Source organism: Cnephaeus nilssonii (assembly GCF_951640355.1).
Source record: "Cnephaeus nilssonii genome assembly, chromosome: 2".
In the NCBI taxonomy this organism is placed as follows: Eukaryota; Metazoa; Chordata; class Mammalia; order Chiroptera; family Vespertilionidae; genus Cnephaeus; species Cnephaeus nilssonii.
This window is the reverse complement of record NC_137073.1, coordinates 25,437,700-25,456,279: the sequence shown is the minus strand read 5'-3', so window position 1 is coordinate 25,456,279 and position 18,580 is coordinate 25,437,700. Positions and strand designations below refer to the sequence as shown.

General features: G+C 42.3%; 1 protein-coding gene across 2 annotated transcripts; it reads right to left on the bottom strand.

Moving 5' to 3' along the window:
* Positions 1–3,392: 3,392 nt before the first annotated feature.
* MPV17L (MPV17 mitochondrial inner membrane protein like) lies at positions 3,393–13,383 on the bottom strand. Of its 2 annotated transcripts, XM_079797481.1 has the most exons (4): positions 13,039–13,383; positions 9,273–9,343; positions 4,520–4,549; positions 3,393–3,862 (listed from the first exon to the last, which is right to left on the bottom strand). In XM_079797481.1, exons 1-4 carry the CDS (start codon positions 13,346–13,348, stop codon positions 3,683–3,685), a joined length of 591 nt encoding a protein of 196 aa, XP_079653607.1. In that variant the 5' UTR covers positions 13,349–13,383; the 3' UTR covers positions 3,393–3,682. The 2 variants fall into 2 exon arrangements, with proteins under 2 accessions (XP_079653607.1, XP_079653608.1); XM_079797482.1 differs by lacking the exon at positions 9,273–9,343.
* Positions 13,384–18,580: the final 5,197 nt, after the last annotated feature.

The window sequence follows — 18,580 nt, the reverse complement described above, 5'->3', positions numbered from 1 at the left end:
TCCATACATTATAAGATAAAGTTTTCCCCAAGCACCCTTCATTTATAGGAACCCCTAAATGCCAAATTTCACTGACTGTATAGTGGGCAAATGATCCATTACTCTGTACACTGAATCACCTTACGGAACAGATTTTGTGGGAAATATTTTCACATGCCACTCCAAGTTGGTATTAGAACATTTTAAACATGCAAACTCTCACATTGCCTAATTCTCTCTCACCAAACCAACTATGATATAGACAAAAGGACATTAGCTTTTATTAATTACAAGTACACTGGATAGAAGCATCTACATTATTCAAAGTTGAGGAGTGGGTGATGGAAATGCCCTTCTGTGTTAGAGTTTAAATGACTTTTCTTTATTTTTTTTTAAATATATTTTTGTTGATCTCAGAGAGGAATGGAGAGGGAGAAAGAGATAGGAACATCAATGATGAGAGAGAGTCATTGATCAGCTGCCTCCTGCACGCCCCACACAGGGACTGATCCCGCAACCCAGGCATGGGCCCTGGTCGGGAATTGAAACCTGACCTCCTGGTTCATAGGTCGATGCTCAACCACTGAGCCACACTGGCTGGGCTGCCTTTCTTTCTCTTTGCTCTCTTTCAAGATCTCATCTCATCTGATCCTACCATCACCCTCCACTTCACAGACCTTGAGACTCTTGTGACTTTCCATTCTTTAAGACCCAGCTCAGACATCACCTCCATGAAGCCTTCCCAGATTATCCAGGGCACCATGACTTCAAAGTACCTACTGCTTCTGCCGCTAATCTATGGCTGGGTGGCAATAGTTGAGTAATATTCAAGCTTTCTATTGATCACTTGTTACAGATGCTGCTCATGCAACTAGTGATGAATTGGATTAGACGTCCTGAGAACCAGATTTTTTTTTTTTTTTTACTTTTACTCCCAATTAGATCATGAACTTCTTTTAACACAGTTATCATCCTGTTGTTTATCCTCTTTACATCCCATTTAGTAACATTTGTTATAAGGGTGGTTGCATCCATTTGTGTATAAGAAAAGCTCTCCCCTGAATTGAGAAATCATTTTCAACTACTTTTGTAAGAGGCCTATCTCGGAGACTAGAAATGGAAACCAGCAGTCCAACAGGATGAGACTTGGGCACTCTTGATTTTGGTAGCAGCAGGGCCAATTGTATTATCATACAGTGACCACCAGGGAGTACGCCAAATGCCTGGACCTAGGACAGGATTTGTGATCTCTGAGTTCAAGCTAACTATGAGAGGATCAGAAATCCATATTCTGTAAGCTTTTTTAAAGAAATTCTTTTGACATCCTCCAAATTTCCCTTTTGTTTTCTACACATAGGAGGTAACGTTGCTTTGAAAATCCAGTCTACCTCAGCTCCATTAAGGGAAAGGAATTATAGGTTTTGCCTTTGCCTGAGCAAACATAGAGCCCAACACACAGTTAAAGAAACCTTATGGAACAGGGTAATCTGGAGGAAGAGGGGAGGCTACCTGCCTGGTTCTAAACACAAGAAGGTCTAGAGTGTGTTTTACCAAGATTGGCAGCATTTTAAAACAGACAAACATTGTATTATTTGCATTAAAAACTGAAAGTGGCCCAGCTGCAGTGGCTCAGTGATTGAGTGTCGATCTATGAACCAGGAGGTCAGGGTTCGATTCCCGGTCAGGGCACATGCATAGGTTGCAGGCTCAATCCCCAGTGTGCGGCGTGCAGGAGGCAGACAATCAATGATTCTCTCTCATTATTGATGTTTCTATCTCTTTCCCTCTCCCATCCTCTCTGAAATAAATAAAAAATATATTTTTAAAAAACTGAAAGTGTATTATCTGCAAAAATTTAGAGAAGCCATGCTATATATTTTCTATATTACAGGGTAACACATTATTGAGTACAGATTATCATACTTCTATGAATAAAAAACTCATTTCTCCTTAACAGTATAAACAAGGTCTGCTTTCCTAATTGCTTTTGTACAAAATGCAAACACTATTTTTCCATCATAAAATAATGCTGAAGCTCAGCTAAAAGATTGCAGGTAGTACTTGTGATAGTTACTCCACATATACTTTTTTAATGACAAAATTTGTCTTCTGTATTGTGAAATGACTTTTCTGTGGTATTAGCTACTTTTAAAACAATGCAAATAATAAATTATTTTATTTTTATTTAATTTATTGGGGTGACATTGGTTAAAAAGATCATATAGGTCTCAAGTGTACATTTCTATGATACATGATCTGTACTAGCATATTGCATCGTGTGCCCACCACCCAAAGTTAAATCATCTTCCATCACCATATGTTTGCTCACCTTTACCCTTTACTGCTCCCCACCCCCTTCCCTCTGATAACCACCATACTGTTGTTTGTTTCTATGAGTTTCAGTTTTATATCCCACATATGAATGAGATAATATGGTTCTTAGCTTTTTCTGACTGACTTATTTCGCTTAGCATAATATTATCAAGATCCATCCATGTTATTTTAATTAAACTATCTAGAAATTTCCTACCTTTGTCCCAATAATGTAAAATAAAAGTAATCATATACTTAAAAGTTATGACAAATTTATATTACAAATGATATGCTCAAAATTTTAAGTATATATCATTAAATTAATCTTAAATATAAATTCTCAAGATAAATTTATTAACATTTTAGTGCTTCACATCTTAAATTTGTGCAATACTCCATTGGAAACAACAGAATTGTGGTTCAGTTCTTAGGTGAAATTTGCTGAAACTTTTTGAGATTTTCATATAATTTTAAACCCACTTGTTTTGAGGTGAGACAAACAGTAAATCTGAAAGACTGAGTAAAGTTTCTCTTATCTACCTTAAAGATTACCTATAAAAATTTAGTTTAAAACATTGATTTTTAAAAATATAACATCAGCATGAAATTTGGGGTAACTTTTTCCTAGAAACCTATGAAATAGAGTTCTTCCTTACGAAGGATGAAAAATTATTCTTTTTCTTTTTCCCCCAGAAACTTCACTCAGTATATTTCTCTAAGAAGTCAAATTTCATATGGGGTACTGAATATGCTCAAAACTAAAACTTAGAAATTACAAAAATAGAAAATGCCAATGAACTATATTCTATATAGGACAGTGTACAACCATACACTATTTTTATGATATAAAATATACTTATAGAACTTTAGTATCAGCAAAAAAAATGATTAGATAGTATTGGGATGGGGGGAAATACGGTTATTCAATCTTAACTTTGAGTTTCATGTAAATAGAAATTTACTATTAAGAACTACTTTTGGTATAAAAGGTAATCAGATCCAAAAGTGTTTAGGAATAACCTGAGATGTTAGAAAAGAGATGTATACAATCAAAACAGGCTCCTTAAATGGCATTAATAATTAAATATAATTAAATGGCATTAAAATATTAGAATGGAAATAGTAACTATTATTAAATGCCATTTTGCCACTGATATTGATATTTACCAAAGTACTGAAGAAGTGAAATTATTAGAGAAGTAATACTTTCAGGCTAGAATGAGGAAAAAAAGGTTTGGATAAAATTTAAGGTACTTAGGAAACAAGTGGGTCCAGGAATAGTAATTCTTCCAAATGGAGCACATACCACAGGTAAGTAGAGTACTTTATCAGTAGGCAACTCACTGCATTTAAAGAAAAATATTGTCACTTTCAGGGAATCCTTGACTCCTCATTTCTCTGGGGGCTTTTCAAATTCGTTGGCCTTCTTTCGATGAAGGAATGTGAAAACTGACGTCAATGTGCCATCGCCACTCTGTTGTGAATAGCAAAGGAAGGTGGCCCACAGAAAACCATAGAGCCCAGTGTAAGCTGTTCTCCACTGAATAGGAACAAGGCTGAAGTTGGTAAGCTGTAACAGAAAGAGGATGTTAGGACTGTATAAACCAAAGCCAGGAGTTAAAATTTTGAGTGGTTTGCCCTCGCCGGCTTGGCTCAGTGGATAGAGTGTCAGCCTGCGGACTGAAGGGTCCCAGGTTCGATTCTGGCCAAGGGCAGATGCCTGGGTTGCAGGCTTGATCCCCAGTAGGGGGCATGCAGGAGGCAGCTGATCAATGATTCTCTTACTTTTTTTTTTTTTTAATATTTTTTTATTGATTTTTTACAGAGAGGAAGAGAGAGGGACAGAGAGTTAGAAACATCAATCAGCTGCCTCTTGCACACCCCACACTGGGTGTGTGCCTGCAACCAAGGTACATGCCCCTGACCGGAATCGAACCCGGGACCCTTGAGTCCGCAGGCCGACGCTCTATCCACTGAGCCAAACCAGTTTCGGCAATGATTCTCTTTCATCATTGATGTTTCTATCTCTCTCTCCTTCTCTCTTCCTCTCTGAAATCAATAAAAGAAATATATTAAAAAATAATAATAATAAGCAAAAATAAAATAAAATTCTGAGTTGTTTAAAACTCACCTGTATAGGGAACATTTGCGATTTGCTCCCAGACATATGTCATCAGTTCGGTTTAAATAAACTCTTATAAGAATTCAAAGAACTAAAAAAACTCACCTGTACAAAAGGCCAGTACATCAGACCACTCTGGAATTTAAAAATATATAAATTAGAATGCCTTTTAATCACAGTTTGTTCCATAAAAGATTAAGAAATACCAGGCAGATAGTATGCAGAGGTGGTATTTTATTTCAGACTAAGCCGATTAAATTAGGCTACTAAAGGTCCCTTGAATATAAGAGGGTGGGGATTTGTGGAAAAAACTTGGGTACAAGACATTTATACTAGTTATATTCACAGATTTAGAATGAAAAGTCTACCAGAATCACTATCAATTCTGTTAGACAGCTGCTTTCAAAATAACAACACATATTTATATATTGCAATTTTCCTGTTAGCCCAAGCAAATGATAAACATACTTATAAAAGGATCATCAATAAATTTTTGAAAGTATACCAAATCCATTATTTATGGAATGATTTGCTAATAACATATTTTACTATTTCATGCTATAAAATAAGTTTAACTGACACTGTTTTTTACAAAATATTTTAAGATAGGTTTATTTTAATAGGCTTTAACCTGTACATTCTGACAAAAAATTGTCATCATTATGGCTTTTTTTTCAAAGCTACAAGTCTTGGTATGTAAATTATACCTAAAAAAAAAAAAAAGGTTTTAAAAAAACAGTCCTTAAAAGTAGTATTACACTAGTAATATAAAGGTGGTATTACTTTCTTTTTTATTTTACTAACTTTTACTAGTATTTCCTAAAGTTTCTACAATAAACCATTTCAATAAAAGCTGTTTAAAAGATATACTCATTTAAGAATTTACTATTTTAGCAAAAAGGATCAGAAGAGTAAACTTATCCAATCATGGCTTTACTTCTTATGGCAATATTTGTCTTTCAGAACATAACATCACCTAGTAGATTGCATTGCACAGATCCTGGTCTCCCATTCCCCATTAAAAGGGAAAAGGACTCCTCAAAGAAATGGCTGGTTCCAGGGCTGGGGCAGGGCAAGTAAAGATATAAGATAAGCCAGGGATATCGTTTTATGAAAATAAGGAGGTGATTTTTTTATTTAAAAAATGGGAGACCCTGGCCAGGTGGCTCAGTTGGTTGGAGCATAGTCCCAAACACCAAAAGGTTGAGGATTCAATTCCCAGTCAAGGCACATACCCAGGTTTTGGGTTTGATCCCCAGTCGGGACATGTCCAGGAGATAACCAATCAATGTTTCTCTCACATCGATATCTCTCTCTCTCTCTCTCTCTCTCTCTCTCTCTCTCTCTCTCTCTCTCTCTCTCTCTCTCTTTCTTCCTCGCTTGAAAATTAATTTTAAAAAACAAACATTAATTTAAAAAAACAAACATATCCTCAGGTGAGGATTAAAAAAACAAACAATGGATGTCAGTAGAACTTAGGAGCCAGCTTGAAGGGACTCTCACTGGCCAAATCCCAGACACTCAAGCACCAAAGATAATTACACACAGAATGAATTGTAAGCCATTGAAAAAATGAGAATCCCTGAGTCCATGCTGATAACTGAGAAAAGAATAAATAACTGGAATACAAGAGCAGGCGTTTGTTCACAGATCACTGAGCGCCACCTGGTAAATGTGGAACCAGTGCTGGAGTTGGAAACTCATCCTTTGGCAACCATCACAACGGCACAGACTGGTTCAGGCAGAAAATTGGGGTGCCAAATCTGGGGGGTGGGGTGGAATATTCTGATGGAAAGCAGGGTATTTATTTGCATGGTCTTAAAGTGCCTCCCTACAGATTGCTTATTAACTTCAAGGGGAAACATAGTGAGTAGACAGTGGAAAAATCAGACACCTTCACATCTCCAACCAGAGACAGAAGGACAGCGTGCACCTTCTGGGGTGATAACCTTGAGGAGGTCACATCACCACACATGGAGTGTTCCAGCCAGGAATGTACCACCTTCATCTGATCACGAGGAAGCAACAGACAACCCCCCGCCCGCGAAAGCAAATGCTTTGTGCGTGTGTTTCAAAGAGAGGACTATATTCTTCAAAGATATCAGTGTTGCGATAGACTTTAAAAAGGGCTAAGAAAATGTTCCCAATTAATGGGGACTAAAAAGACATAGGAGCTAAATGCATTACCTGATCCTAGACTATATCCTGTACTGGAAGGAAAAGAAATGCTTTACAGGCCATTAGATGGTCAATGGACAAAAATGGAATATGGATGGTAGAAGATATAAAAAGATTATTGTCATGGTTAAATTTATTGAAGTTGATAACTATGCTATGGTTATGTGAGAATATCTTTGTTCTTAGAAAATAGATACTTGAGTATCTAGGGGTAAATGGTAATTCTGTGTGTAACGAACTCAAATGATTCGGAAAAACATATTAGATAGAAAGATAGGCCGATGGATAGATAGAACAAGCAAATAATAAATGGGGCAAAATGTTAATAGGTGAATTTGGGTACAGGGCATATGGATATTTTTTTCCACATTAATACGTGATTTATTACAACTGTGAGAAGTTCAACAGGGCAATTCTAAGGGTTAGGAGATTTTATAATGGGCATAAGTAGTCAGAAAAGGCTTCCTTAATGATGTGTAAGCTGAGGTCCAAAGGAAGGGGAGGTGTGAGTCTGGGAAAGGCTGGGGTGGGAAGAGGCTTCCATGTTCCAGGAACTGAAAAAATTCAAGAATGGTTGAGGTACAGAGTGGAGAGAGGGAGGCGTGCGATGAGGCTGGGCCAGGAGCCTGTGGCTGGACCGAACCACCTCTCAGAGGGCAAGTTCCTGGACCCCTGGGTTGGCCTCTCACGCCTGTTTTGAGTGTTTGGCACAGTGTCAGAGCAAACAAAGGTGGTGTTAACTTCCCACCGAATATTTGAGGGGCAAGTTCTCTTTTTATAGGCAGGTCTCTTCCTCCAGATGGTGAACTTCTGCTAGGCAGGAGTTCCAGTTCATTTCCAAATCCTCAGCTTTGGCATGGTGTTGGTGTCAGCACACAGTAGCTGCTTTCAGACTCACACGAGATTCCGGAGAGGAGCCAGGAAAAGGGCCAGCTAGAGCCCAAGGAGTCCAGGTCTGGACAAGGTGCACTGTAGACTCCACCTGTCTGTTGGTGCCATTGGTAGAACTGCTGGGATAAGCTGTCAAAGGAGGACCAGAGACTCCAGGGACTGGGACTGGGCACCTCCCTCTTCAAGGAGACTGAGCCCCCCAGATGTGACTTGGCCCACCATTCAGGCCACCCATATGGGTGTTATTTGAACTGTTCTTATCAGTACTTTTCTGTAAGTTTAAAATTATTTCCATATTAAAGCTTTTTAAAACTATATAAAAGAATGTATTATCCAATATATTTCTAAGAGATAATATATCTGAACTGCCATGTTGCAGGTGGTGAAAGGAGACAGAAATTGCATGCCATCTGTGCAAAAAAAAAAAAAAAAAAACACCCAAAAGAAAACACACACACAAAAAAAGCTCGAGTACTACTTACATGTAAACAACAAATAAACTAGAGATGTCCTTCCCACCTTCATCCAAAGGACATGGATTGGACAGGGGGATGATTCCTTAGCAACAAAGAACCAATTCTACTCTCACACATCCCTTGGGCTATTAGAGTCTTTTGTGACAGATTCCTTTTGGGTGCTTCTTTTCTTCTGTGCTCTTACTTTCATTGGTCAAGCTCCTATCAAAAGCCTAGTTTTATCCCAATTTCTTCCATGTCTGTTATCTCTAGCTCTGAGTTCTCCTCTGTGCATCTGGACATCTCCCTCTGAATATCCTAAAAGCATCTGGAATTCAACATTTCCCATACTGAACTCCAGTATCTTGTTTCTCAAATTGGATCACTGTCCTCTATGTCCTATCTCAAGTTACTTAAGTCACAACCTGTGGTTCATCCTAGATGTGTCCTTGCCCATAACCCCAATTTCCAATCACCCAGACCTACCAATTTTGCCTCCTAAATATTTCTCAAATCATTCCTATTCCTACTCCTTCATTATTTCTCATGTGAACTTGGTTACAACAGCCCCCGTGTTTCGTTTCTCTTGCCACTACTATTACTGGAGTTCAAGATCCTTAGCGCGGCATTCAACATGCAACAAAGATAACCTGTATGTCTTCATTAAGGGAGGAGAATCTGAAACACCTACAAATCCCTGCCTAACGCCCCTTTCTTTCTCAACTCTGCTTGCTCACTCTTTTTATAAAGCTTTGATGTACATATTTCCATAGGATCTATGGCATCATGGGAAAACTTGTTCCTTTTTCCAAAATAATACAGAAGAAAATCACAAATCTTCACTGAATTAATTAATAAATATTTGTCAGACTGGATTGTGTATACTGTATTGAGCAAAGAGTACAACAAGTGACTTGCTTCAAGCCTAGACATGACCCTGGGGAGTACCATCTTTCTCTGTAAATACTTTGTATTGTTAAGAAGGTTCCTTTCACAGAGACTCAGCAGAATGCACATCTGGAAACCTTGACTCTGAATGTGGGAATGATTCCATTCACATTCTAGCCTTTTTGCAATAAACTCTTTGATTCTGAGATTCACTAAATTATAATCAATAGTAAGAGTAAATACAAGAACATCAGGAATTATTGTGAACACTGAATACAATTCAGAGACGCTCGTATAGGCACTCTTAAAGCTTCTTTTCATTCGATTCATCTGTTAAAATATTGTATCTTGTGGCTAACCAACTGTAGCCCTAATTTAATAATATTTTTATTAAAATGTATTTAATGTTAAAAATGTACAAAAACATTTTCAAAAGTCTGTCTTACCTTATATGTATTCCAGAATTTCTGTTTCAGGTCCAAAAATATGTCATCCTTTCCTTGGAGAATACTCATGCCTATTTGCAAAAACACAAATCAAAAGAATTTTAAAAGATTAAGTAGGAAGAATACTGTAAAAGAGCTCAAGTTTCCTATTTCAATATGTAAAGTAATCACCACTACCACTCACTCAATATGTCCTTTCTGACTCAACATAGAAAAGAGAATATAATCTCCACTCTAAAACTAGATAAATTTTTAAAGGAATGATAAATATGAAGTGAGGTTAGTAGGCTATAAAAGTTATAGGGGAATGATTTTTTTTATTATTTTTTAATGTTTAAAAAAATCGATTTCAGAGAGGAAGGGAGAGGGAGAAAGAGATAGAAACATTAATGATGAGAAAGAATCATTGATAGGCTACCTCCTGCAAACCCCCCACTGGGGATCAAGCCCGAAACTCAGGCATATGCCCTGACCGGGAATCTAATTGTGACCTCCTGGTCTATAGGTTGATGCTCAATTGCTGAGCCATGCCGCCAGGCATAGAGGAATGATTTTTAAAAAAAAAAAAAAACAACTAAGAAAATTCATAAAAACAGCAGTGTTAGGATAGTGAGACCATTGGTGACTTTTTTTCTCTACCTTTCAAATTTTTTGTAAAATGCTTAAAAATTTTAAAACTTAATTACCTTTAAAAAAAAAAAGGCTAATGGAACTCCAATTCAGCCTTCCTGAAAACATTTTGAAAACTTTGATGTTGACAACTCTGAAAAGAAATTCTGGGAATAAGGATGAAACCCTCCTATTTTAGGAAGGGTGTAAAAATGAGTGCTTTAAAAATTCTCCCCCAAATTGCATAAGGAGGAAGGGGAAATAAAATATTTGTAGTCACTTCACAGGGGATTTCTTAGAACAGAACTCATCAGAAAACCCAGCGGTATATTGGTAAACCTCATTCCACTTAACCAGCACTAATTACGTGCTAAACACTTTGTGTGCACTATTTCACTTGATCCTCCTAACCACCAGCTGAGGATCGCAGTTTCAGAGAAGGAAAAAGAGTTCAGGAAGGTTAATAGGGGGCCAAGACTACCCTGGCCTGTATGCTCAGTGGTTAGAGCGCCGGCCTGTGCACCAAAGGGTCATGGGTTCAATTCCCTATCAAGGACACGTATCTGGGTTGCAGGTTCAATCCTTGGCCTCTATTGATGTGTCTCTCTCACATGATGTCTCTCTCTTTCTCTCTTCTCTCCCCAGCCCTCCATCTCCCTCCCTTCCAATCTCTCTAAATATCAGTGGAAAAATTACCCTTGGGTGAGGATTAAAAAAAAAATAGTGGTGCAAGACCAACCCAGGTGTAGATTCCAAGCCAGAACTCTTAATCACTACTCAAGCTCCCCAAGGCACAAAGGGTCATTTGATACAAGCAACCTCTAAGTCGGAAGTGCTTGGAGCAAACATCCAATCCAAGGGGTCCCACCTTCCTTCTGCATTCTAACAGGAAGTGAGGGACACTGGGCCAGAAATTTGAAAGCAAAACAAGCACCTGGGCAGGATTCTGTTTCAGGGGCCTCAGGCCTGAACCATAGGCTTCCCCAAGCACTGTTATTTAATTGTCTTTCCGGTCAGGCATACGGACAACAGTCACCGAGACTGAGAACAGCAGGAATTGTGTTGTCTTGGGCAAGTCACTTAAATCCTTTGCACCTTGATTTCCTAATCTGTAATGTGGGACTACATTATAATAAGACTACCTGCCTCACAGGGTTGTTTGAGGATTAAATGGGAATCTGATTCCCTAACTCACAGCCCCCGGCTCCCAACCCCTTCACCCCTGTACAAAGCCACTAGTAACTGGTATGATGAACCAGTTTGCAAATCCGGCCGGGAAGTCATGCCCTGGGAGAAGACACATATCTGATAAACCAGGGGGTCCCTGCTCTCCGGTTCTCCATTACTGTGACTTCCCTGACCTCACTGACCCCCTGAGCCATGTGGTTGGCTGAGACTGCATCAAGCAGTCCTGTCCTTTGAGTTTTCTGTGGGGCTTGTGAGGAAAGGAACAGAATCTGCCCTCCCCCCAAATAAGATCTATGGGGCAGTATAGGTTTCTTCAAGATGGTGACTTGACCACCTCAAGCCAGTTTAAACTGTTATACACACACACACACACACACACACACACACACACACACTGAGTGGCCAGATTATTATGATCTCTGAACGCATAATAATCTGGCCACTCAATGTGTGTGTGTGTGTGTGTGTGTGTGTGTGTGTGTGTGTGTGTGTGTACTAGAGGCCCGGTGCATGAATTTGTGCATGGGTGGGGTCTGGCCAGCCTGGTCAGGGGGAGGGGACAGGGGTGGTTGGCCGGCCTGCCTGCTGGTTGAACTCCTGGTTGAGGGGACAATTTGTATATTAGCCTTTTATTATATAGGATATACACTGAGTGGCCAGATTATTATGAGTTCAGAGATCATAATAATCTGGCCACTCAGTGTATATTTCAGAGAAGAGGGAGAGGGAGAGGGAGAGGGAGAGGGAGAGGGAGAGGGAGAGGGAGAGGGAGAGGGAGAGGGAGAGGGAGATAGAAACATCAATGATGAGAGAAAATCATCAATTGCCCCCTACTGGGTATCGAGCCTGCAACCCCAGGCATGTGCCCTGACCAGGAATGGAACAATGACCTCCTGGTTCATAGGTCCATGCTCAACCACTGAGCCACGCTGGCCAGGCTCACCCCGGTTTAAAAGGCACCAACAGCCACTGACAAGAAGACCCTCTTGGGGTGATCTGTGATCCCTAATGCCAAGGCCAGGCCCAGGACTCTCCCCTGCCCACTCCTTTCCAGGCTGTGGAACCTGAAGACGATAGAAGCCACAGAGCCTTCCATTGTTTTTGGTATTTGGGGACCTGAGCAAGGTTCCCAAAGCCCGGCCCTCAGACAACAGGTTTTCTGAGGAGGGAACTCCCAGGACCCTCACAGGTACAGAGTCCTCTTTGGCAGGGGTCCCCTCACATTTTTAGTAGCTTTTGATTTTTAGTAGCTTGGGATGGGACACACACACACACACACACACACACACACACACACACACACACCTTTTCCACAGGAAAATCTTACCAAAGCAAGGCTAGTGCCCCAGCCTGAATTTTCTGGGAAACCTGGCCCAGTTTCAGGTTCCACCCACAATAATGCTGAGTCCCCTCACGTTTCGCTGGTGTATTGGAAAGAAATGTGCGCCAGTGGAAAGGAGGCCCCATGGATTTTCCCAGGAGCAGGCTGGCTGACCCACAACTAGGTCAGCGGGGTTGCAGCTGCTATGACCACTAGCTAGGGTCTCCTCGACACTACCACACTCCGTGGACCTTTTTCTGGGGGAAATCGCCCCCAGCCCTGCCTCCCCATTCCAACCTACACCCCATGCCCCCTGAAATCTCCAGCCTCGGACTCTTCACAGCCCCCGAATCTCAACTGCGCTCCTGGCCCCCTTGATCCCTGACCCACTGGACGTTGGTTCCCTAATCCCTGGTCTCTCTAGCCATTGCCCCACTTCTCCTCGGCCCCCTTAATCCGGGGTCCCCAAATTTCTGGGTCCTTGCACCTTCACCTCCAGCCCCCTCCCCGTCCCTGAACTCCGACCCTCCACCAAGGATTATACCCCTCGGTCCGGCCCGTGCCTCCATTCCCCCAATCCTGGCCCCTGCCCACCCCTCACCCCCCGCTCCCAGCTCCGGCCCCCTGAACCCCGCCCAGGCATCTCACCGGTGTAGAAGGCCGTGACGGCCACGGGCGCGGCGACAGCCTGGTCGCACAGCACCTTGGCCAGGATGGCGCGCGGCGTGCGGCCCGGCAGCGCGCGCTCCAGCAGGCGCTGCCACACGTAGTTGAAGTTGGCGTGGAAGGTCACTGCCACGGTGGCCACGCACCGCGTCTGCCGCCAGTCGGCCGGGCCGCCGCTCAGTCGCTGCTGCAGCGCGTCACCCGCCGAGAAGAGCGCGCCGTAGAGCAGCACGTTCGTGGGCCACGGGTAGCGCCGGGCCGCGCTCGGCAGCGCCCGCCACCAGCCCGCCATGCCCCGCGCAGGGCTCCCGCCGGCACGCGCTGGCGCCCGCCGCGGGCTACGGGGCCGCGCCCGCCTTTGACCGCCGCGGGCCCGCGGCGCCTCCTCCCGCCACCGGCACCTGCCTCCTCCACAGGCTCCAAAGCGATTGGGTGCCCCGCGCAATCCGTGCTGCCCAATCCCGCGGCCACTAGCCATTCATTGTGCGGGCTGAGCCTTGGAAAAGCGGCTGGTCTCCGGAATGCAAGATCTATTTACGAGAAATGTCCAGAAGAGAAAAAGCCGTGGAGGCAGAAAGCAGACTAGAGGTGCCAGGGACTGGACGATAGGGTGCGGGTTGAGGTGGGAGGGTGCTAGGTGACCGCTAATTGGGGATGGGGTTGGTTGCACAGAAAAGCATTAAATACACTTTTAAATGGTGAGTTTTTATCGTAGGTGAATTATATCCCCGCCCCCAAAACAGTTTAAAAGGAAGGAGGGGAGCGGGGGCAGAGAACAAGAATGGATACCAAAACTCAGTTACCAAGAGGGCAGTGTATCTTAAATGTTTACATGCAAGGAATTCAGTTTCAACACACACAATGCACGATCTAAATTTGGATACAAATTCACATTTTAAACTTTGAGGCTTTTCATGAATGTGAAGTAGAGCTCAATGGGCCTACGGCCTTCTCCTCTTCAGAGTTTGTGATTCAATGAATATTGCCTCCCAGGGCACTGTCCCAGAAGCAGGGGTCACGGGGGACCCAAACAGCAGATATAATCTCTGATTTCATGGAACTCAGTTTCTCCTTGATTCTTCCCCCGTTATTTCTTCCTTTGCTGTAAATTCCAATCCCATCCTCCCTTTCTTTCTCTCTCTCTCTCTCTCTCTCTCTCTCTCTCTCTCTCTCTCTCTCTCTCTCTCTCCCCCCCTCTCTCTCCCTCCTTCCCTCCCTCTCTGTCTCTCCTCTTTGTTGACCCTATATTACTTACTTTTTAAATTTTTAACTTTTCATTTTGAAATAATTAATTATAGACAGAAAAAAAGTTGCAAAAATAGTACAGAGTTCCCATAGTACAGAGTTCCCATCTTACGTAACCATTGTGGGGGCAGGGCACCGTTTTCGTACTCTGGTTTAATAGTCAAATAGACACGAGACCGATTGGCAAGAGAAAACAACCAAATTTACTGCGTACATATGTGTGGGTACCCCTCATACATGAGAGAGTCAGAGACCCCACATGCAGGAGAGGTTCAGAGATAGAAAGGGGGATTGAGGTATATAAGACATCCTGAGCTAGAGATGAGGTAATGCACCTTGAGGCTTTAGAAGGACATTACAGGGAGAACAGATATTCAGTAATGAGTGGTTTGTCCTGCCAAACAGGTAGGTCAAAAAGGTTAGCGCTGATAATCTCTTACTGTAGGCAAGGCCCCCTAATTCAAGTTCTTCTAGGGAGTCAAGGGAGAAGCAAAAGTTGTCTTTAGCTCAAAACAATCCCCGTACCACAGGGGCACATCTTGGGGTAACTCTTTCTGAACCCCCCACAGTACAGAGTTCCCATACACTCTTCACTCAAGCTTTCCCAAACTGATATCTTACATAACCATAGTACAATTATCAAACAAGGAAATAAGCACTGATGTAATACTATTATCTAAACTATGTTTCTTATTCAAATTATTGCCCAGGCATCCAAACCTGAATCACTTTTCATTGCACTGAATAGCCATATATTGCCTTAGTCTCCAATCTAGGCCCTCAGCAGTTATTTTGTAGACTGTTCCTCCATTTGCCAATCCCATTGTTATGGGCTGAATTGTGTGTGTGCCCCCCCCCCCCAAAAAAAAAAACCCATATGTTAAAGTCTTAGCCCCCAGGTGACTCTTTGGGGATGGGGCCTTTAAAGAGGCGATTGAGTTAAAAATGAGACCCTTAGGCTGGGCCCTAATCCACTCTGACTAATCTCTTTATAAAAGGAAATTTGGACACACTGAGACACCCAGGCAGAGCACACACAGAGGAAAGATCATGTGAGGACACAGTGAGGAGAAGGAAGTCTACAAGCCAGGGAGAAAGGCCTCAGAAGAAACCAACCCAGCTGAGACCTGGACATTGGACTTCTAGCCTCCAGAACTGTGAGAAAATAATTTGTGTTTTTTAACTGACCTAGTCTGTGGTATCTTGTTCTGGCAGCCTAGCTGACTAATATACCCATTCTCTTCACATCCTGGGGATCTGCCAATTTCTGTGTTCTTTGACCCTTTCTATCTATTTCTATTCCTCCCCTCTCATTGTCCTTGTTACTACTAGCTCCAAGCAAATATTTCTGTCAGTTTTCCCAGCAAGGCAGGCTCTAGCTCACCAAAGCATCTTTATTTATAGCTTATATTTTCCCTATTTCATTTTTCTATTGCTGCTGTACCACAAATTTACTTGCTTAAAACAGCATGAACTTGTTGTCTTAGAGTTTTAGAGGTCAGAATTCTAAAATGGGCCTAAATGCCTGGCCAGCATGGCTCAGTGGTTGAGCATCAACCTATGAATCAGGAGATCATGGTGCGATACCTGGTCAGGGCACATGCCTGGGTTGCAGGCTTGATCCAAAATAGGAGGCTTGTAGGGAGCAGCCTATGGATGATTCTCTCTCATCACTGATGTTTCTCTCTCTCTCTCTCTCTCTCTCTCTCTCTCTCTCTCTCTCTTCTTTCCTCTCTGAAATCAATAAAAATACTGTTTTAAAAAAATAAAATGAAATGAAATGGGTCCACAGAGGCCTTGGTGGGTATGGCTCAGTTGGTTGGGCATTGTCCCATTCACCAAAAGGTCAAAAGGTCAATGGTTTGATTCCCAGTCAGGGCACATGCATGGGCTGTGGGTGTACAGGAGGCAGCCAATCAATGGTATGCTCTCACATCAATGTTTCTCTCTTCTCCTGTCCTCTTTCTCTCTCTCTTTCTCTCTCTCTCTGTCTCTGTCTCTCTCTCTCTCTCTCCCAATTAACTGGTCTTTTAAAATAAAAATAAGTGAAAAGGGTCCACAGGGCTGCACTGCCTCTGGAGACTCTGGAGGGGAATTCATTCCTTGCCTTTCCACCTTTTAGAGGCTCCCTGCATTCCATGAAGGCCCCTGTCAGCTGGAAAATAATATTGACTGTTTCTTTGCCAAAAGGATTTATTTGTGGGGGGTGGGTGGGAGGGGGGAAGGTTGCATCCCAATGCTTACAGACATGGCAAGCCACATGCACACACAGCAAGGTGTACCAAGACGGAGAAATATATATAGAAGCAAAAAGGAAGTTAAGAGGAGAGACAGTTACAACCATAGAGCTGTACTGTAAGCCGAGTTCTTCCTATAGGATGACATAGAGTGTAAGAACTCCTTCCCAAAGCCCCAGCTCCTCCCATAGACCAATGTTAGCTTAAATTCTCAGTTTATTACCCCTTTCTCCATCTTCAAAATCAGCAACATAGCTAGGCAGACTCCTAGCTCACCAAAGCATCTTTATGTATTACTTTTATCCTCCCTGTATTGTGGCTTAAGACTAAATGTAGCCGATGTAAATTCTTTCAAAACAGCTTACATCTTTCTTCCCCAAACTTCACATCTAAAAGAACCTGTCAACTCCAGGACAGCGGACCTGTTTGTCTCTTCCCTCTAGCCCTCTGCTTTGGTGGTTCCGATTGCATGTCCCAGGACCTGGTCCTTTACTGGCTAGCATTTGGCTCAATAATCCCTTTCTTTCAGAAAAGCTTCCAGCCATGAAAGGTTTTTACGTAACACTGCACACTTGTCTCTTCTTACAAGCAATAAAAAAACACACAATCTATTACTCAAGCAAACGCTAAAGAACCCACATGACCTTCAGACAAGAGATGCTCTAAGATAGATTAATTCATTACATTGGTGCTTCATTATCTACAAGCCGTGATTCAGAGCCCTCCAGCAATCATGAGGCAACACATGCGTGTGACATTAATATTCCTGAACAGTGGGGGATAACTGGAGCACAGAGGGCCGTGTTAAAATGTAAAGAGGAGTTTTGTTAAGAACTCCTTTAGCAGGGAATAAGTACTGATGTGGGCCCTGAGATCCAATTTACAATGAAGGATCACATTAAAAATACATTAAAATGGTTACATCAAAGCTTATCGTAACCGTTATTATTTCATTTTATTGAAACGAACCAGGGCTTAAAAAGAACCACTAAGTGGGCCGCAGGGTCTAAAATCTTCTAACTTCTCTTGCCAATAATGAGCTGTCTACTGACAAACAATAGGCTGCTATGCTTAAAAGCTCCAAGACCAACAGGTCTGTTTTCCAATGAATAGAGGAAGCAATCAGCTAAGGCCACCACCTCCAAAAAGGTCATTGAAATTCCTCCAACCTCTTCAGTATCAGCTCTGCGACATGGGTTGCATCTGTGGGTGTGGGCACAGTGCAGGAATTCGAAGCAACTGTCATCCTCCTTGTCACCTGAAATAAGGCTTCAGGGAGGCTGGTAAGGAACCCTGATCCTCCCTCTTTCATGATTTTCTCATCCACCCACCCTTTCGTTCCAGAACCCTTCATTCTTAATTTCTCCAGCAGCCATCTGATGGAAGGGAACGCTTTGACTTGAAGCTGGGTGCACCCAGTAAGCACTGTGGCTACAGAGCAATACAAATAGCTATGCTTTCTGCAAATTTTCTTTATTTGGATGGGTGTAGGTGAATGGGCTTGAAATTTATGGGAATAGGGGTCAGAGGCACCACCACTATCTGAATGGAGAGAGAAAATATGTTTTAACTGGGGGAGAAGGTCGGAAGGGGAGGTTAGAAGGAAGAGAATGTAAGTCTGCTTCCCACCAGAGCCTTAATTTCTTCTGTTAGCAGAAATGCTATTAAACAATTCTGTCATGAAATCATGGCATGTCACTCTGATGTGGAAAAACCATGCCTAAGAAGTCTGTCTTTAATGACCTAGGCCAGTGGTCGGCAAACTCATTAGTCAACAGAGCCAAATATCAACAGTACAACGATTGAAATTTCTTTTGAGAGCCAAATTTTTTAAACTTAAACTTCTTCTAATGCCACTTCTTCAAAATAGATTCGCCCAGGCCGTGGTATTTTGTGGAAGAGCCATACTCAAGGGGCCAAAGAGCCGCATGTGGCTCGCGAGCCACAGTTTGCCGACCATGGACCTAGGCAACTCTTAAACCCTTGACAATGACACAGCTTATGTGAAAGGTGCTTGGATCAATATGATCCTTTTCTGACCA